The following is a 21,284-nucleotide window of genomic DNA, read 5'->3' as shown; positions in this document are numbered from 1 at the left end:
CACTTCCAGGTCTTCAGTTGTTGTTCCGGGACCATCTTTACCAGAACCCCATCTTGTTATTAAGGGCTTTTGTGACAACTAGAGCACTTGCACCTTATTGTATAAATGATTGTTTTATTCTGTTTTAGTTGTTTTAATCTTGGCATACGTGCCTCATTTGTCAGCCGCCCTGAGCCCATTCTGGGGAGGGCGAGTTATAAATCTAATAATAAATAAATAAATAAAGTGATGTCACAGTGTTGTGCAATGCCCCCCCACCCCTGCCACTCTGTTGAGTGCTGGTGGGAGCACTAGGAAGGGAGTGCCCACTTATAGCAGGCAAATGACAAGTGGCAACTGTCCACCACCCTGATCTAAACTGGGAATTGAATTCCCTTTGGTGAACTTGCAAGCACATCATGCTGACCCAGGGAGTACCAGGGGGGGGTGTAACATATAGTTAAGCCTGGATCTCTCACCTATGGGAAATAGGAATTCATTTGTTTATATAGAAAATGTCTATGCCCCATTGCCAGGGAGCCTGCTGGAGACAGCTTACAAAATACAACATAATAAAAAACCACAAAATAAGAGTTGTTAACAATTGAAAACCCAGTACAAAAAAACCCCAGTCGGAGCATAAAAACAGCACAAAATATTGGCAGCTTAAAATGAGTCTCATAAAAAAAGAACTCAGACTAAACATGTCATTACTCCCTCCTAAATTAAAAGCTTCAGTAAAATGAAACATTTTGGCCTGGCACCTAAAAACATTAGAGCAGAGGCCAAGCAAGCCTCAAGGGGAAGGCCAGTCCACAGGTGAGGTACCACCACTAAAAGGGTCATGCCTCTGGGTAACCACCTGCCTCATCTCTGAAGGTGCCGGACAGAGAGCAGGGCTTGAAAAACATATTGCAGATCTCTATCCATCTTTAGTTAGATCAGGTTTGCATGGAGTGATGAGCTGGGATTTATCTCTTCAATCCTCCTTGGTTTTGCTAATCAAAACCTGGTTTTTAGTGCTGTTACTAACATTTATAGGTAAAAGGCATGTCCTTTAAAGCCACCTTTTATCCTTAAAAATTCTGTAAGTTTAAATCTCTTCTCCCACTCCGGTGCAGTCCCAATATGAACACTGGCTGCAAATACCTACAATTTACCTTTCATCAGGTACTAGACATGCATTTACTACATCATGAAGGTGCCAATATAAAACCATTTTCTGATCTATTCAGTCATCATTCCATTTGTAGCTCTGTGACTAATAGAAGGCAACTGTTTGAATAGTGCTGCCACTAATTGCCTGTCAGAGGGTTTTGTGCATATTCTTCCTCATGAACTTTGCTTGTGTATTTAATCCCGACAATATTTAAGAATGCAGTCCACCTCCTATAGAAATAATGGAAGAAAGTCCTGTAGATAATAATGGAACAGGAGTGGTGAGAACCAGCATCAGATTAGGACTTGGAAGTGACAGATTAGGACTTGGAATATTCAGGTTCAGTTCTCCACTCAGCCATGGAGCACAGAGGATGACCTTGGGCCACTCTCTCTCTCTCTCTCTCTCTCTCTCTCTCTCTCTCTCTCTCTACCTCACAGAATTTTGTGAAGGTAAATTAGAAAAGAGGATAGTATGTATACTAGGAAATCAGGAAAAAGGCTTTCTACATCACAGCTGCCGACCAATAGGTACTGTTCCCAACTGATAAAAATTGGATGAAGTCCTTGTCTCTGAGCTATGCCCCGTAGAATATCATCGTCGTCGTCGTCATACGGCATTGTGTGTCGAATACTCAGAAGATCCTGAGATTGTCTGGCAGCCACAAGTTTTAGCTCTTAGCATTGTGTAGTGTCAAGCTAGACTTGTTTTTAGGGGCTGAGAGAGCTCTGAAAGAATTGTGACTGGCCCAAGGTCACCCAGGTGGCTTCAAGTGGAATAAGAGTCATGTGACATTAGGAATCCACAGTTAGATCCCCTGACATTTTATAGAGTCTCAAAATGCAGTTGAAGGGGGGCTAACATGGTTTGAGGCAGTAGCCCAGGCGATATTAAATCTGCTACTCCTTCCCGCCCCCACTGACTTTAAATTCTGGTAATGGGGAAAAACAGGCAATCATATGGAGCTTGTTATTTTCCCGTGTTGCAGGTAAAAGCCAACCATCATAGGCAATTTCAACTGAGGAAATGGTACCAGCGTAAATGGCTATCCCCCTTTCACCAGTGTTGTCCGTATCACTCTCCCTCCCCCACAGATGCTTTTAGAGATTAGCAGCATAATCCTATGCAGAGTCATCCCAGCTGGTTTAGACTGGAGTAACTCTGCAGTTACATATCAGGGGACCCAATCACAGACCCCCACATCACATGTGGTTTGATAAGACCGTAATCAGAGGAGTTCTGCCACTCAAATGAAATAAATTTGCACGCAGCCAAGATTTTAATACTGACCTGTCACAGTACAATGCTTTTTGTCCTCTTGGAGAACATAGCCAGGAAAGCAACCACACTCCCAAGATGATGGACTCAGAGAGGTACATATCTGGCTACAACCACCATTATCCGGAGATGTACAACCTTGCACAAATCAATGTAAAAACAATTTTTAAATGAAAGGCAAAATGCAATAACCATGCAAGCCTAAGCAGAGTTGCAGTTGATTTCAATGGATGCATATTTATTTATTAAATTGGATTTGCTACGCCACCCTACCCTACCCTTACAACAGAATAATACACAATCTCAGTATAAAACTAGAGTAAAACAATCCAATAAATACCAGTAAATAAAAGCAACATATATACAATATATGAGATGGCGGAGGAATCCCAACTCCCCAGCCTCCAGGTTATGAGGGATGGGGAATTATATGAAGGTGCTAAAGAAGCCCCATCACTGTCCTCAACCGAAGGCCCAGCAGAACATCTCTGCCTTGCATGCCCTGCGGAAAGGTAACAGCTCCCGTAGGGCACGGATGTCTTCCGACAGAGCATTCCACCAGGCAGGAGTCTGAGCCAAGAAAGCCCTGGCCCTGGTTGAGGACAGCCAGACTTCTCTCAGGCCCGGGGACACAGCCTGCCCTGAGCATTATGCCAAGCCTTACCTAAAACAAGGAACTACTATAATGTTGTGGCTATTTGCAAGGCAGCCAAAGATTATATCCTGCCATAGGGTACCTCACTAATGACACAAAAGAAAGCCTGATGTTCAGGGCAGTTGCTAAAGAACCTAAGAACAGTGCTGCTCAATCAGATTGCTGGTCTATCTATTCCAAAATTCTGTTTCTCAACTAGATTTCTCTCGGAGGTTCAGGACACAAACACTGCTGCACCCCAGCAATCTGTGCCTATAAGCCTCTGAATATAGAGGTTTCATTTAAGCATAATGGTTAATTGAAAAAGATAGAAAAATAAAAAAAAAATAGACTGGAACAAGCAGGGACCCACAAGGACTTGGAGAGGGGATCTCATTTTTCTCGGTATCTCCCACCCCACACTGTTTCTCTCCTCCTGGCAACCCGCATATCCTCACCTTTCCCTGCTTACTGCTCTTCATCCCACCCACCTACCAGCTAACCTACCTTGATTGGCTCCCATCTTTGGCTTTCCCTCCTTCCCTTCCCTGGCAGCTTCTACCTAGAAACCATATGGACCAGCTGCACAGTGCTGGCTGCCTGACCGGGCCCAGTAGCAAAAATGGGGAATTGCAAGGACTTACAGGGACATCTCATTTTCCTTTCTCCCTCTTTTTCCTCTTTCCTTTCCCCCCAAATCCCCATAGCCTCTCCTCTTTTCCTGCCTCTTTCTCCCCTTCACACCCACCAGCCAATTTGCTTTTACCTGCCCCCTTGTCTTCAGCTCTCCCCAGGAAAACTCTGGTCACGTTTCACAGTGCTGGTTGGGCCAGGGCCAGTTGTGTGGTAAGGAACCTGAAAGGACTGGGGAGGGTACCTCACTTTCCTGTGTATCCCCTTCCTACACTATTTCATCTTTCCCTCCTCCTGGAAGCCCCCATATCCTCGTCTTTCCATGCTTCCTTTCCCAGCCATCAAACAACCAACTTTTTATCTGTTTCCCATCTGCAGTGGTATTTATTATTTATTTACTTCCTTCATTTAAGGCTGCCTTTTTCCACAATGGGGACCTAAAGCAGTTCACATCAGTCTCCTCTCTGTTCTGTCCTAACAACAAGCCTGTGAGGTGGGTTAGGCTGAGAATGCGTGCCTGGCCCAAGGTCACCCAGTAAACATCATGGAAGAGTGGAGCTTTTAATCTGGGCCTCCAAAATCCTAGTCTGAAACTCTAACCACTATCCCACAATGGCTTTCATGGGTTGGCTGCTGTTGAACAATAGCAAGTAGCCAGTCCTTGTTTTAATTTACAATTATAGTTCACTCAAGGTGGTAAGAAAGGGATTTTGACTCTTCAAAATCTTATACCCTGAAAATCTTGCGGGTCTCTAAGGTGCTACTGGATTTGAATCTAACTATTCTACTGCAGACCAAAATGGCTGCCCTCTGCAACTATCTTCACTCAAGCTGCTATCCTAACAACAGTTTTCTGGCAGTAAGCCTCATGAATAAAATGAGACTTACTTCTACAGAGACCCATTTAGGATTGCTCCCAACAACAGACATGCATTTGGCTAAATCCAAGCTAGAAAAAAATCTGAGAAATACCTTATCGGTATAGATGTTTATATGTAGACCTTCTACCATTGTTCTATTTTTTATTTCTATCTGTTTGGGGTAATTAAAATTAATTAAAAATTGGTCATTCTCTCACGGCATTCAGAAATCTAAAAAGTGTTTTTTCAGTCAGCACATACCGATTATACAATGAAAATACCCATTGTAAAGAGTTGAAGCCTGCTTCCTAAATTCAGTCACATGCTCTCTCACAGAGTTGTTGTGAGGCTAAAATGGAAGAGAGGAGAACTATCTAAGCCATTTCGGGTTCCAGTTAGGGGAAAAGGTGCGGTATAAATGAAGTAGGTAAATAAATAAAAATCAGTATCAAATCTTGCCTAAAAGAAAAAAAGGCACTAGGTGGCACTGAACAAGTTACCCTCCTCAGCAATATGGGAATAATTCTTCTAAACTACCTCACAACATTGTCATAAAGACTGCTGATGTAATGTTTGTGAAGTAATTTGAAGATTCTAAAATATTACATAAATATTATTATTATGTATCATGACTTTCCTCCTTAAACATTAATTCAAATTGCAATATTTTCCCAGGAGTTAAAATATTTAAAAATATTTTTGTGCTTACCTGTGCATGTTTTTCCATTTTGTTGGAGAAGTGATCCTTCTGGACAAGTGCAAATAGGTCCATCAGGTGTCTCAGCACAGCCATGACTGCAGTGAAGGTAATTGCTTGAACAAGAAATTAGTTCTAAATTCGAATGTAAAATGAGTAAAAAAGAGATTAAGATTTAAAAACCCCAGAAATAATGGCTTGGGGGAGCTCAAAGACAGAGTAAAATCTGAGTCACTGCTCATGAATTCCAAACAGACCCTTCATATATTATGAGAGTCCTTCCTAGCATATATGGAAGGGGTCAAACAGGCCATCTAGGAAATCAAGCAAATCACACCATATTCTTACAATACCTTACAGGTCCAAGATTCATGTCTGTCTTTGAATCTGTAAGGCAAGGACTGAAGGTGCAAAAGGTTAAGGAGGACTTGAATTAACATGTTTAAGTCCACAAGATTTCTAAATACACATCCATGCCCCCTAATCAGAACAAAATTGAAATATAAAAGACTGGGAATTTTGTACATATATGAATATGAATAGTGGGTGCATTGATTGGTTGCTATGACAGCAACAGATTCCTGAGGTGAGTATATTAGCATAACATGTTTCTGTTTCTTATTTCCCACACAGACAAGGTTCATGGCTCGGGTACTTATTAAGAATGATGCTGAAAGGGGACTATAGCAGCTAATGAGTGAAATCACCCCATTAAACACCACTTTTAGGGTGCATAGAATTCTTTTTCAGGCCATGATGCCTGCTGTCCTGCCACGGACCCCACCGCGGGCCTGGCACCCTCCGCCCCGGTAGCTTTAGAATGTGTTCATGGTGCTATATTGGCAGAAGTTCTCTGTTAATGGATTTCACTGTACCTGTTTTGTATTTCTTATCTCCTGGTTCAATATTACAATAACTGTCTATTTGTATTCCTTTTCGGAAGTCAGGAAGAAGGTTAGCTTTAGACAGCCTCCTTCTACTTTGTATTCTATGCTGCCACCTGTTTTCTTCCATACCCAAAGCACCATACGGAAACATCTGCTCTGATGGAATAAGTGTAGAACTAATTAGAATTGACTACAGATGCTTCCCGGAATCCATGGATTGTATTGTCTTCCTCAATGCATAACAAAATCAGTAAATATTGCTAATCCAAGGCAACAGGTCAAATCACTTCAGGGTCCTATAAAAATGTCTAAAATCAGCTCATGCTGATATCCTTACGACTTGTGATGACAGAGATTTGCATCTTAATTACAGGATTATTAAACTCTCAAAGTGGACAACTACATTCTGTGTGTGTTGAGGAGACAGCTGTACATAACTTGAGTGCTGAGCTCACAGTGGGTCTATTCTTACTCTTTTTTGGAACTGTAAAGAACTGTCCAACCAACAAGATGTCAAAAACAGATGGCGAGAATACACAGAAGAGCTGTACACTAGTAGCAAAGAAGCCCAACCTCAGGATACCATGGAAAGGGAAGTTGAGAAAGCACCAGCCACCCTTGAGGAAGAGATCATGTGAGCAATGAGCCAACTACCAAACAACAAGGATCCAAGTGTTGACATCATCTCCACAGAATTGCTGAGGCCTGTACTACCTGCAGTCATCAGAGCCCTGTGTCAGAAAATTGGTAAACCAACACATGGCCAAGGGACTAGAAACAGTCAGTATTCATTCCACTACTCCGAATACTGCTTCAGTTATCACACAATCGCTCTCATCCCTCACATTAGCAAAATTCTGCTTAAAATTATACAACAACACCTGGCACCAACCATTGAAAGGGAATTACCAGATGTCCAAGCCGGCTTCCAAAGGGGACGTGGCACTTGTGACCATATAGCAAATCCGTGTTGGATCATGGAGAAATCTCATGAGTATCAAAAGATTATCTACTTATGCTTCATTGAGTATAAGAAAGTCTTTGACTGTGTTGATCATGGCAAACTGTGGAGAGCCCTGCAATACCTGGGGGTGCCAGCACATCTGGTCAAGTTGATGCAATCATTGTACACAACCCAGGAAGTCACTGTGCAAACACCATATGGAGATACTGATTGGTTCAAGATAGAGAAAGGAGTACAACAAAGTTGTATTCTTTCACCTTTCCTGTTCACCATGCATGCCGACACAATCATGAGTAAGTTAGACCTGGAAGAGTAAAAAATCAGGGTAAAGATTGGGGGAAGGAATATTAACAATGTTTGATATACTGATGACACAACCCTCCCCTTGGAAACTAAAGAAGGCTTGGAATACCTGATCAAGAAAATCAAAGAGGAAAGTGAGAAGTTTGGCCTCTTTCTAGACATCAAAAAGACTAAGTTCATGACCACCAAGAAGAAGTGAAACATCAAAACAGTTGACAATGAAGAGATAGACTGTGTGGAAGAATTCACTTTCTTAGGATCACAGAGCAACCAAATTGGTGAATGCAGTCCAGAAATAAAACATCAAATCACGCTGGGTCGCACAGCAATGAGCATGAATCGAATATGGAATAGCAAGGACATCAGCCTGGCAACCAAATGCAGATTAGTCTGTGCTATTGTGCTCCCCATAACAACCTATGGCTGTGAAAGATGGACCATGAAGAAGCAAGACAGGAGGAAAATTGACTCGTTTGTGCTGTGGTGCTGGAGAAGGCTCCTGCGCATTCCTTGGACAGCAAAGGTGACAAACAAGCAAATATTGGAGTGCATAAAACCAGACATGTCATTGGAAGGAAAAATCTAAAAACTGTGACTGACTTATTTTGGCCATGTCATGTGGAAGAACTCACTAGAAAAAGCAATTATGCTTGGATTGGTTAGCGGCAAAAGGAAACCAGCCACCAAAGAACATGGTGCCTAGACACCATAAAAGTCAACACCAGTCCGAGCATGGAACAACTCAAAGAAACAGTACAAGATTGGAAGACATGGAGAGAGCTGGCCCATAGAATCGCCAAGAGTTGGACACGACTGAATGGCTAACAACAACAACAGTCCAGCATGAAGTCTATTGTAATCTACTACTGTCTTTATTTCACGATGGTGTAGGGGGGAAGGGTTCAGGATAGCCTTTATTGTTGGTAATTGTAATTTTCCTGGTTATTTATTTAAATTGGGGGGGGTTGTGAGCCTCTCTTGTGGATCAAAAATCTGCCCAGATAAATAAAAACATACATAACCAAGATGTACAAGCTTCCAAACTGAACCAAGTTGAGGAGAAACCCGTTCTTTCCAGGTACACCAGAAATCAGCTATGTCAAGTCCTAATGATGTAACTCTAATGGTGCAAAATGTAGATAACATCAGTAATTGAACTTACATACTTAAAAAGGGAGTTGGAAAAGCGAGATATTGCAGGAAATCTCACTCAGATGTGTATGGGAAATTGAACAGTTGGAACAAGCATTCAATCCTAAAAGAAATCAACCCTGATTGTTCCCTGGAAGGCCAGATACTGAAGATGAAGCTCAAATACTTTGGCCACCAAATGAGAAGGGAGCACTCACTGGAGAAGACCCCGATGTTGGAAAAGATTGAAGGTCAAAGAAGAAGTGGACAGCAAAGGCTGAGATGGTTAGACAGTGAAATTAAGCAAACTCCGGAGCACGACGGAAGACAGGAGGGCCTGGCGTGATGTGGTCCATGGTTCGTGAAGAGTTGGACTGAACAACAAAACAAGCATACAAGTGTTTTTGCCCACTACCTACCATGGCAAGTTTTCTTGTCAGGCAGTAGAACAAAATTTCTTGGACATGTACAATAATAAGAGCCTGGGGTGTTGACACAGCCCAAAGTACATCCATGGTTCCACAATGCACATTCGTTGACATCTGATAAAAGAAACAATTATGACATGCATGCTAAATTATTAGGGACAGCAATCATTTAATTATATTATGTTTAGATGTCTTGAGTAAGGTGACATCTCTGATAATGGCTATTGAAGATAATTTATGCAATGTAATAACCTAGTGAGAGAGAACTAAACTCATGTTTATTTCTTATCATTGCAAGCAACCAGGAGTTGTGTAACACTTTAAAGACTAGGTGATTTTCATTCCAGCATAAGCTTTCATAAACAAAAGCAGGGGTCCCAAATGTTGGAAATGTTGGAAAAATAGTTAAATATTCAGAGATTGCAATGGATCTTTGCTTCACTGGAGAGCAGGCTTCCCAAGTACTTACTGTGATTCAGCGGGGGACACAGACGTCTTCACAGGATCATTCCTGCGGAGACAACAGACGCGCTGCACCATGACATCGCCAGGAAGTGACGCTGGGTGACGCTCTGGCAATGGGGATCGAAACTCGATGGTACCATCGAGTTTTCAGCCCCATTGCCAGAGCATCGCCCAGCGTCCCTTCCTGGCGATGATATGCTGTGTTACAGGGAGGAATGGTCCAGCCGGGGAGCATGTTTTCCCCACCGGATCGTAGTAAGTACTTGGGAACCCTACTGGAGAGGAGGCATTTTCCTCTGTGTAAAAATCTTTATTTCTAAGGGAAGGGTTCACAGGAAATCTACAAAACAACAAAAACACCTAAGGCTACATCTTTACACTTCTTGACCTCTAGAAGGAAATCACGTGAATGCATTAACTAATGATTGTTAGTAGTAGGCTTCAGATTTGCCAGCTTCATTTCCATTGGCTCTGTGCCAGATTTCCTTCCAGGTCAGTCTAAACAATAGCGCACAAGGTAAGCACCCATTAACCCTATAATGACTGGATTTTAGACCCTGCAACACACATATTTCCAACACCAAATGTGGTGCCTGTAGGTGCCATTGCGCCCATTGAGCCCCTTCCTGGCACTCACCAAGTGTTTTTAGAAAGTGCTAGGTAAGAATTTTGCCCAGCAGGGCTCCTGATTGGCCACTGGAGATCTGACTGGCTGTGCAAATTAAAAGGCTCTGTTAAACAGACCTTCTGCTGGAAATGTTGAGGAGTTACTGTTAGTAACTCCAGGTAGTCCGCTGTGTTGGTCTGAAGCAGTAGAACAAATTTAGAGTCCAGTGGCACCTTTAAGACCAACAAAGGTTTATTCAAGGTAACTCCCAGACATTTTATGGTTGACTTCACCTCCCTGCAGCAGCGTTTGTTGTTGCACTCACTGTGTCAGAATTCCAGAGGTGTCCACAGGCTCAGAAAGGTTGGGAACCCCTGGACTAGAGTCTCCTTCCTCAAATGCTTAAAGAAACCATTTTTGGATTTTCACTTTTGCCCACTGTTGAAAGCAATGAGGCTTAAAAGTGCTTAAATTTGTCTTGTCTCAGCCACCCCTGGAAGGGGATTTAGGTGACCTTACAGATGGAGAGGCCTGTGCCTGTTCTGATGGCAGTACAAAGAAGGCCCCCTTTTTGTTGTCCAGCTGTTGACCACGTAGTGAACTGATCCACCCCTATGGCAAGAGCAGGGCAGGTAAGGCTGGTTGATTGGTATGTATAAAGTTTAGGTGAGCATCCTGTTGCATCAGCAAATAGGGTAAAGTGGCAAATATCACACCAGAAACCTGGAACTATAGAGCCTTCATGGGAATGGGACAGGAAGTCCTTGAGAGGTGCCATTTTCCTTCCACCCAGAGATCTTGCAGCTTGGAGGAAAGTGTACAGCACACCTCCCTCAAGTACTACCAATGTTTGGGAAGGAGGACCCAGGGCTGCACAGCCTAGGACTTGGATTCAGGTTGGCCTCACTCTGAAATCAGGGATATGCAGGCAGAGAAGGCTTTGCTCTTCTGCATCCTTTGCAGTGTTCACGCTGCAAAACAGGTATGGTATGTGTTCTCTGCCCTTGGCCATTACAGATATTGATCTGATGTAAAATTAATACAGGCACTCTTTTATTATCCCAACCAGTGGTGCTGGCTCCCGTTATTTCACTTCTGCTTCCAATCAGTTCCCCATTACCTTCACAAAGTTGCCTTTTTTTACTTAAGGTAAATCCTCTGCTACATTTGCACCGATTGGTCCGGGAGCTGTGCTTGCAGCTTCTTCTGTTTGCAGTACAAGGTCTTACTTCTGGAAAAGAAGATTATATCAGGACAAGTGGGAACCCATGATATTCGCGAGGGGGAATCCCACCCCAGTGCCAACTACCTCTGGAGGATGCCAGTTAATGCTCCAGGCCTGGAAGCAGCAGAGGAGCGTGCTGGCAGGTGCTCTAGCCTGGCCACGGTGGGCCCCACAGCCAGCATGCTCCATGGCTGGGTTGCAGCAACAGCTGGTGTCCTTCTCACTTATAAAAATCCTTCATCAAAACTTGCATCTCCCCTTTATCAAACCCGTATGAATTGTGCTGTTTCCTATGGCTTTAACTGTAGCCAAGGGCAGTACCAAGAGAACAGACTGCTAGGACTGGATCAAGGTTATTTGCCATCCTTAGTGAGGACTGCTATCTGTGGCAACAGAAGGTGGGAGCTGGTTAGATATCAAGGTTGTACAGTAAAAGGTTGAAAACCACTTTTAGAGAGTACCCATCAAATACAATTGTTAGTTTACAAAGCTGGGCTGTTGTATGTTGCAGGAATACACTGTAAGGGCTCTGAGACCACTTTAATGTTCTGTAGACCATCAAGCGGCCTTAGTAAACATAAGACCGTGTGCAGAGGGTAGGTCAGGTCATGCAGTGGGAGGCATCCTGACTTGACCTGTCACACTTGCAATCTGAGCACTAATCTAGTGGCAGAACAGAGCTTGTAATTCATATCCAAAACCTGACCTTTGCAAACATTTAACAATTAAATAGGTTCTGTAGTGTACATGAAAAGCACTTTCTTTGCCACAGTGCCACACTGTGGACTTTTAACTTCCATCTCCAGGGCATTGTTAGCGCTTGCATGGTTTCATTTCCAGGTCTCCCTTGTTGTACAATCCTTTCATAAATCTCATTTGCACCTAAGGCTAATTAGCCTTCCCTCAATCCAGATTCTTGGGCTGGATAAGCTAAGCAATACACATGCAAACTCCAAAGGCTTCATCTGGACTGGGCAGTTTAAGCTTCTTTCCGCCCCCTCAATGTTTAATAAGGAGCCATGTTAGGAAAAAACAAATGTGTATTAGAAGCATTCTGGGTTTCTATGCTTCAGACTATCCTACTTCAAAACAGAAGTTCCTGGAGTCCAAAGGCAGCATCCATAAAAAGATAACCAGAAAAAGGTTGTTACCCCCTGGTAGATGCACACCCACACTGAATGTGTTCTGCCAGTGCCAGGTAAGGTGAACTTATGCAATGACTTTAAAGTGTAAGTCAACTGATGGAATCAGCCCAGTGTTTTTTAAATGATACCTTTAAGACCAACAAAGTTTTATTCATGGTATAAACTTTCATGTGCAAGCACACTTCTGACGTATGAAGAAACTCGGTTGGTCTTAAAGGTGCCACTGGCCTCAAACTTTGTTCTGCTGCTTCAGACCAACATGGCTACCCCACCTGAATCTGTTTTTTAAATGTTAGTCATGCATGCAGATGTGAGAGACCATAGCAAATATGGAGAGAAAGGCAGAGTAAAGAGAAGAGGGAGTCCTGAGATATGTCTCGTTCAATCCTGCTTTAAGAGAGAAAAGCTCTGTGCCCACCCCCCCCCCCAAGAAACTCTGTGTGTGTGTGTTTATAGTAAGCAATTCATATGCTCCCAGCTAGGGGTGTGCAAAAAAAAAAATTGGCCCCATTCGGTTCGACCAAATCGGGCCCAATCTGATTTGGCTGGCCGAATGACCCCTGAATGCCACATTCGGCAATTAAAGCTGATTCGGGGCTCCTTCGGCCAGCCAAATCAGATTTGGCCAGGGGCACCTGGGCAAGTCAAGGGGGGGCTTGCCTGGGCTCCCTGCAATGAAGGGAGTGTGCCGCCTCTGCGGCGTGACTAGAGATTTAAAGATTAAATCCCCCCCAGTTGTGCCGCAGAGGCAGCACACTCCCTTCATTGAAGCGAAGGCAATTTGTCTTCCCTTCAAGGAAGGGAGCCAGCTGCCCTCCCTGGCCCACCCACTGAAGCGGGCGAGCAGGGTAAGGCTTCCAGAGCCGCCGCCACCCCCCTTTCCTGGCTCGTTGCTTTTCTGGGCCACCCGCTTTAGCGGGCGACTCAGAGAAGGCTCTCAGAGGGCCCCCCGGGGTTTCCTGGCCCGCTCGCCCAGGCGGGCAAGCCAAGACAGGCCCGGGAGGGAGCGGGGGGGCAAATGGGTCCTTTTCGGTGGTGCATTCGGTTCATCTGAACTGAATGCACATCCCTACTCCCAGCCCAACTCACCCTCCTCAAAAGGATCCTATGAGTTGTAAATAGGGTTGCCAGACTGCCAGTCGGGGTGGAGGATCCCCCAATTTGGGGGGCTCTAATCTGCTACCAGCCAGTTGAACACTATACCCAGCTTGAAACGCTCTAATAAGACATTGTGAATTAGGAGGTAAATGTGTTCCGTTATGAATGCATCTTGTAATTAGTGGAGAATGAGCACTCGAAGGGAAGGATTATCAGTTTTTTAAAAAGAGATGACTCAAAACAGATGCTATCAAATGTCCATAAAGATTTGTGATTTGGTTTTGCTGATGCTTTGAAAGTTTGAAGATCAACAGACGTGTCCCCCCCCCGCACTGACTTGAATAATTTAAGGAAGACTCTTTGAACAAGTTTGGAATACTATGGACTATTTAACACTGTTTCATGTCCTCCTCTGGATACTAATGTGATTAAATAGGGGACTTTATGTTTGTATTTTTTCAAGATGGACTTACTTCTATGATTGATTATCATTAGGATGATACATAGACATTTATATTGTTATTACTGTGATTTAAACACTAAGATGTTTCAACACTTTATTCATTAAATATACATACATATAACATTTGGTAAATGTTTAATTAGATTCATTGCTGGTTCTGACATGGTAATTGTTCTATTCAGCAAAAAAGCAGACAGAGGGAAGGGTAGTTCTGCTTAGCATTGTGGCAGATGGGTTTAGTTCTACCCTGCAGTAGAAATCTGGCATAATTATTTGTTTGATCTCATACAGTCCGACATAATCGAAAAGCTGGAACGTAAGGCCACATGGAAAGACAAGACTACGGAGATCACGATGAAGTGGAAGACCTACCTAGAATGGATACTGACAGAAGGAAGAAAAGACATTCAGAGCAAGATTCGGACTTTGTGCCCGTGGCTGGGAATATAGGACTAAAGCACTGGGATAGCATAGGGGGGAGGGGGGAGGGGAAAAACTACTATGTAAACGCATAGTTAAAAGATAATATGTAAAATTTGTGTAAAACAATTAAAAAAAATAAATATTTATAAAAAAAACTAAAAAAAAAAAAGTTCTACCCTGCAAGAGAATAGAGCACCCCATTGTTAGGCTTGTTCCTGTTAATGAGCAGACCTTGTACCATTTAGTCTGACTCTTGGGAAAGGGCAGGTCAGTACTGTGTGTGTAAAAAGATCCAATCTAGTGGCTGTTTGTACCTGAAAGCATTAAAGAGAATTCAGACTACACTCTCAAGCCCTCACTATCTTAAATGTATGTGTCTTCAGCCAGGTTTCTCCTTGGCCTACCTGGAGACTTGTGCCGCTGATCTGTGGGGGGTTTTTTTTGGGGGGGGGACCACACCTATAAATAAATAAATCCTCCTTGTCATTTATATATAACTCCCCCCCCCCCGGTGATCTCCTTGTTTACTTGTTCACCACAAAACGTATCTCACAGCAGTGAACCCAAAGCCTTACACTTGCTAATTTAAGAACATCTAGCAACTAAAGGGAAGGTTTACACTTTGAAATAAACCTGGTTCCCCCAAATCATATGAGGCTGCATGGGTCCCCCCAGTTGGTAGAAAAGGTCTGTCACAGCTATCAATGATATTTAACGACAGATAAAAATCTCTACAAATTAGGAAAGTAGATATTAGAAATGTGAGATTAATAAAACAGATTTTATACATACTCTATATAGCTAAGATATTTTGTTACTGCAGGAATAAAAAGAATATTAATATGATAAACCAGAAAATCCATTTGGAACATTATGAAGGCATTTGAAAGATTTATTTTGGACCAGTAATCAAGAATTAATCTCAAGTATCCACGTATATAGCTGCACAAATAGCAGTAGCATTTAAATCAAAAAGAATATGGCTAGAATGAATAAAGGGGTCCAGAGAATTTGCAATATGATGGGGATGGCTACATTAATAAGTGCATATCAATAGAGCTTCTCAAGTTAGTTTGACACATTTAACAGTGCCATTACCAGCAAACTTACCAAATGCTTTATGGTCTGTTCTAAAGTTGGACTGTTTTAATGGATGCACTACCAGTATCTCAGTAGGTGAGGGGAATGATGGTTGCAGGCTAATTGCAACTATATCTTTTCCTGTGTATTTATTGGCTCTCCAGATAGTACCATTTGATTCTGAATAGTACATATCATCCACAAAGATATATATGTCATGGAGTTGCTTTCTAAAGAGACATAAATCAAATAGATGAGTCCATTATTTACTTAAGCTCATGAAAGCACACAACTTATTTACTTCATTTATTTTATTTTTTAAAATTTTATTTATTTATTAAATTTCTACCCCACCCTCCCACTGAAGCGTTATATTAGCCATATATCTCACAATCCAGAGGAAGTTCACATTTAAGTCCATTACAATAAACAGGAGTTCAATGTAACTTTCAAGGTCAAGGTCAAGGTTCCCTTGCTCGAAAGCCAGTCGAATCCGACTCTAGGGTTGCGGTGCTCATCTCCGTTTCAAAGCCGAAGAGCCAGCGCTGTCCGAAGACGTTTCCGGGGTCATGTGGCCGGCATGACTAAACACCAAGGTGCACGGAACGCTGTTACCTTCCCACCGAAATGGTACCTATTTATCTACTTGCAATTTCTTGCTTTCGAACTGCTAGGTTGGCAGGAGCTGGAACTAGAGACGGGAGCTCACTCCGTCATGCGGCACCCAGGTCTCGAACTGCTGAACTACTGACCTTCCACAGCCTGCAGTTCAGCGTCTTAACCACTTGAGCCACCGCAGCTCCTAATGTAACTTTAGAGACTAACAAAATTTATTCTGGCAAAATTTATTCAGGGCTCCCTTCCTCAGAGGCACTTCATTCAGAGGTGCATGGAAAATGGTTTGACATTCAATATATAGAATTATAGAATGTTAGAGTTGGAAGGGATCTTGCAGGTCATCTAGTCCAACCCCCTGCACTCTGCACGACCATAGCCGAAAAATAGCCCTACAACATACCCGAAAGATGGTCATCCAGCCTCCGCTTGAAAACGTCCAGCGAAGGAGCATCCACCACCTCCTGAGGCAGTCCATTCCACTGCTCAACCACTGTTACAGTTAGGAAGTTTCTCCTGATATTTAGCCGGTAACTACTCCCTTGTAATTTTCACCCGTTAGATCTACTCTTGCAATCCGGAGCAAGAGACAATAGATTTGCTCCATCTTCTACATGACAGCCCTTCAGATACTTGAAGACTGCAATCATGTCCCCTCTAAGCCTTCTCTTTCCCAGGCTAAACATTCCCAACTCTTTCAGCCTTTCCTCATAAGATTTGGATTCCAACACTCTCACCATCCTGGTTGCTCTCTTCTGGACACACTTGAGCTTGTCAACATCCTTCCTAAAATGTGGTGCCCAAAACTGGACACAGTACTCCAGGAGAGGCCTGACCATAGCAGAATGGAGCGGAACTACCACCTCCCATGATCTGGACACAATGCTTCAGTTAATGCATCCTAAGATTGCATTAGCTTTCTTCGCAGTCACATCACACTGCAGGCTCATGTTTAGCTTGTGATCAACCAGAACACCTAGATCCCTTTCACATGTGCTGCTGTCAAGTCCCTCTCATTCTATATCTGTGCCTTTGATTTTTGTACCTAAGTGTAGGACTTTGCACTTATTTCTATTGAAATTCATTTTATTTGTCTCACCCTACTGTTCCAGCCTATCTAGATCATTTTGAATCCTGACTCTGTCTTCTTCAGAATTAGCAATTCCACCCAGCTTCGTGTCATCTGCAATTTTTTAATATAATATTTTATTGATTTTATAAACTATATCCTACATTCTAAAGGTAAGGTTACAAGGGAAAACCTATCACTAACTTATGACAAGAATATTTGTAAGCCAACATATGCATACATCACTCCTGCAATAATATTGATATTATGATAAACATAGAATTATATAAGCAGAGAGATCAAACTTCTATTGATTAAAGCTTAATTACGCTTAAGTCAAGTAATATTGTAATCCAGAGGGGGGAAAACGTTTATCTCTTTGGCTTTTTCTTCACTTTTGGAGTTTTGGGCGCTGCTTCTACTTTCTCAGACTCTGACATTGAACTGCTGGAATCACTTGAAGAATTATCCGATTCTTCCCCACTGGGTTTCTCTACTTCTTCCAGATTAGGGTCCTCGTCTTTATCTCTGCCCAATTGTTTTTTCAAAAAGTTCTTGGCCTTTTGGACAGAGATAATTTTAACTTTCTTGTCATTGAATTTGAACATAATTCCTTCTGGGAAGCTCCATCTGTAGGTTATTGCTTTGTCTTGTAGCAAAAGAATTGAGTCTTTATACTGTCATCTTCGTTTCTGGATCTCAAATGGAATGTCTTTCAGAATTTTAATTTCTTCTTTGTTGATTTTAAGTGTTTTCCCCACAGTAACTTTTAAAACATTGTCTCTCATTGTTCTCCTTGAGAATTTAATGTAAATTTCACCAGGCAGTTTATTTTTTCTTATAAAATCAGGGTAAGTATAGTATGCCAAGTCCATGTCACTTTGTAGATCCTCCTGTTTAAGGTCTGAAATGGAAACTATCACTCCACTTATCGTTGTTTTTATGTTTTCTCCCTTCTGTTCAGGAACTCCTTGGAAGCGCAGAACATGCATAGATTTATCAAGCTGAAGTTGAAGTAGTTGATTTTTATCCATATTTCTTTCCTTCTTAACATCTTTTAGTTGTTGCTTAATATCAATAGTCCTTGTTTCAACTTTCTCGATCCTTTTATCTGTCTTATTGGCTCTTTTTTCCATTTGGGTAAGTTGCTTTTGGATGGAATCCAGCTTGGTATTAATTGTAGACATCTGGTCCAGCAGAGGGCACAGTGCTGCAGCAAGCATATTGGGAAAGTCTGCAGTCATTTCCTGTGGCTGACTGGGAGTCATTGGTGTAGTACTTCCTGGTGGAAGTTTCTTTTCTGCCGCCATTCTCCTCGCCCTCCCAGCCATTTGTTTACAGTGAAGAAAAGTTTTAGTTTTAAATTAAAGTTTCTCTGAATTCCACATTCTTGGGCTTAAAATATAGCTTTCAAGCTTAAATGAAGTCTCGAGCAGTAAGTTTCATTCTTTCTTTCCTTTTTGTGCCACTTAGAGACCGCTCTGTTTTTTTGGGGGGGATCTCCAACCCTTCCCCACACACCGCTCTTTCTCCGGTAAATCTAGCAAGCCAAGACTTCTTTGCTTATAAAGAGGTTTGATTAACTCACTGTTTAAACGAGTTCCATTATTGCCGGGGTTATTTTCACTTATTTTCTTGTCTGCTCATCCGGAGGTTGGCTCTCATCGCCATACTGACTCTGCAGTGTCAGGACCTCTCGGGGACAGGCAAGCCTTGATCCCTTAGCTGTCGCCTTGGGAGAGGCTTATCCCAGCTCCCCAGGCTGATAGTCTCCTACAGAGACTCTGTGGTGGTCTGGAACCAGCCAAGACCCCTCCTGATTGCCTCGGCTTGGCGCATTGCCATCGGAGGGTCGATGGGACGTGTCCAAGAGCAAGCTGCCATGAACCAGAAGCTCATGTCATCTGCAAATTTGATAAGCATCCCCTCTATGTCTTCCTCCAAGTTATTTATAAAAACACTGAACAACACTGGGCCCAGGATCAAGCCCTGTGGCACTCCACTCAAGACTTCCCTCCACATAGATGCAGAGCCATTTACGAGCACTCATTGGGTATGATTTTTCAACCAACCATGAATCCATCCAACGGTTGCACCATCCAGCCCACATTTAACCAGCTTATCCTCAAGGATATAATGAGAAACTTTGTCAAATGCTTTACTGAAATCTAGATATACTATGTCCACAGCATTGCCAGAGTCAACCATTTTAGTAACTCTGTCAAAAAAGAAGATAAGGTTGGTCTGGCATGACTTATTCTTGATAAACCCATGCTGGCTACTACCAATTAACTCATTCCTTCAAGGTCCTCACAGATATATACAAAATCATGCTGTCTTACCTGAACAAAAGCAAGTATTTGGTTCATGACTTGCTCTACAGTGTTTCATAAATATATCTTAACAAAGGTGTAGATCATTGTATGTTGTTATGACCTTTTAATTTGTACTGCATGGCTTGTAAAGTTTTTTAAAGTTGAAATTCTTACTGTTGCTGCAAAAACTAACAAATAATCATTGCCTTTGGAACAGCAGCTCGATTTCTGAAAATCTAACTGTGGTAGACAAGAGCCTGAAAATTTTTGTAGTCTGAACCCTTCTAATAGCCTCCATATTCTACATTTGAAGCAGAGAGACAGAGAATGAGGATGAACAGGGGCAAGTAGCCTGGAATCAGTACCCCTAAACAAACCATTTATAATCTATCCATTATTAGCAGCCCATGCTGTTATGTCATCATCATCACATATTCTTACAGGCAACTATGGCCCCATGTGAGGATACTTAAATCTGAGGATCAGGGGCACAGAGACAGTAAATAGATTTTTCTGCAAATTTGGGGGGACCCATCAGGTTTGCAACAAATCTTAAAACTTTACAAAATGGAGGGTGGGTTAAATCTTCCCCAAAACAACACTAGTCTGTATAAGTGCAGAGAAAGCTCCAATACATCAGGCAGGCAGCAAAGGGGCCAAGCAGGCAGGGGAGTTGCTGCTGCCGCTATTGAGTTGCCAAAGCAGCCAGGTGGGGGAGTCGCCACCACTGTTGAGGCAGCAAAGTTGCCTGGTGGGAGGCCACATGGGCAGGGAAGTTGCTGCCACTGTTGTTGAAGCCAAAAGAGTATGTGATTGGGTGAGAGACACAGAAGGAGAGAGAGGGGGGGAGAAAGTAAGAGAAGGGGTCAGGAAGGGAGAAAAATAGAGAAATACTAACAGTAGTGGGGGGAGAGAAAGAAACAAAAGGAGGGGGAATGAGATGGCCACTCCAGCAAGTTTCTTGTGGGGACCCATTTGTATATTCTAATAGTCAACTGTGGCTCCATCTGCAGATACTGAAATCCTTGGATTGGCGCTACATTGACAGAAGAAACATTCTTCTCCAAATGTGGAGGATTCCTACAGGTTTTCAGAAAAATCTGAAATTTACCAGAATTGGATGAGGGGGTTTAATCTCCCCACCATCTCTTCTCATCAGCCTGTGAGGAGATAATGCAGTGGCACTGTGGGCAGAGAACCCAACAGCGGTGCATGATGGGAGGGAGCAGCAGTGGTGCCAGTAGGGGGATCCAAGTAAGTGATGAGGGGCAGGGGAGACAAAAAAAGAGACTGAGATTAAGAATGATGGGTTGGTGGAATGGGGAAACAGAGAGAAGGTGTTATGTATTGAGCCTAAGCCATCCCTGAATGTGGACCTTGAACTGGGTGAGCTTGCTCCCCAAGAACAATACCTGACCATAAGCAGTGTAATGTAAATAGCCTGTCCTTGGGAGTGGGTGGGTGTGGGGTGTGCATGCTTTATAAGCAGGGCTCAAACCCTGCTGGTTGTCCTTGTTGTGTTCCTGAAATCACTGTGATGCATCCAGAACCCAGTATTTAACAGAAGGAGTGACAGCAGACATGGAGAAAAGGAGAAAGAGAATGAGAGAAAGTAAGAGAGTGGGTGGGGGAGGGACAAAGAGAGGGGGGGTCTTTCACATGACCTTAAAATCCACTTGCATCACCCGATGTAAATGTGTGTTTTTTCCTCATGTTCACGCAGCTTCATAAACATCCTAGCACTCTTAATTTATTTATTTATTATTATTTATTAATTATATTTATATCCCGCCCATCCCGCGAACGGGCTCAGGGCGGCTAACACT

The 21,284-nt window shown here is 42.8% G+C and overlaps 1 protein-coding gene across 1 annotated transcript in view; it reads right to left on the bottom strand.

The window, feature by feature from the left end:
• EGF (epidermal growth factor) overlaps positions 1–21,284 on the bottom strand; it is a 78,932-nt gene that overhangs the window by 42,834 nt on the left and 14,814 nt on the right. The window contains exons 5-8 of the mRNA XM_015425830.1: positions 15,490–15,689; positions 11,146–11,256; positions 8,945–9,067; positions 5,253–5,375 (exon numbers count right to left, since the gene is read on the bottom strand). Of these exons, the coding sequence (XP_015281316.1) occupies positions 5,253–5,375; positions 8,945–9,067; positions 11,146–11,256; positions 15,490–15,689 (557 nt within the window). The remainder of the gene's footprint in view (positions 1–5,252; positions 5,376–8,944; positions 9,068–11,145; positions 11,257–15,489; positions 15,690–21,284) is intronic.

This window comes from Gekko japonicus, unplaced genomic scaffold (assembly GCF_001447785.1).
Source record: "Gekko japonicus isolate JY-2015 unplaced genomic scaffold, Gekko_japonicus_V1.1 scaffold2242, whole genome shotgun sequence".
Classification (NCBI taxonomy): Eukaryota; Metazoa; Chordata; class Lepidosauria; order Squamata; family Gekkonidae; genus Gekko; species Gekko japonicus.
This window is presented reverse-complemented; position numbering and strand designations above follow the sequence as displayed.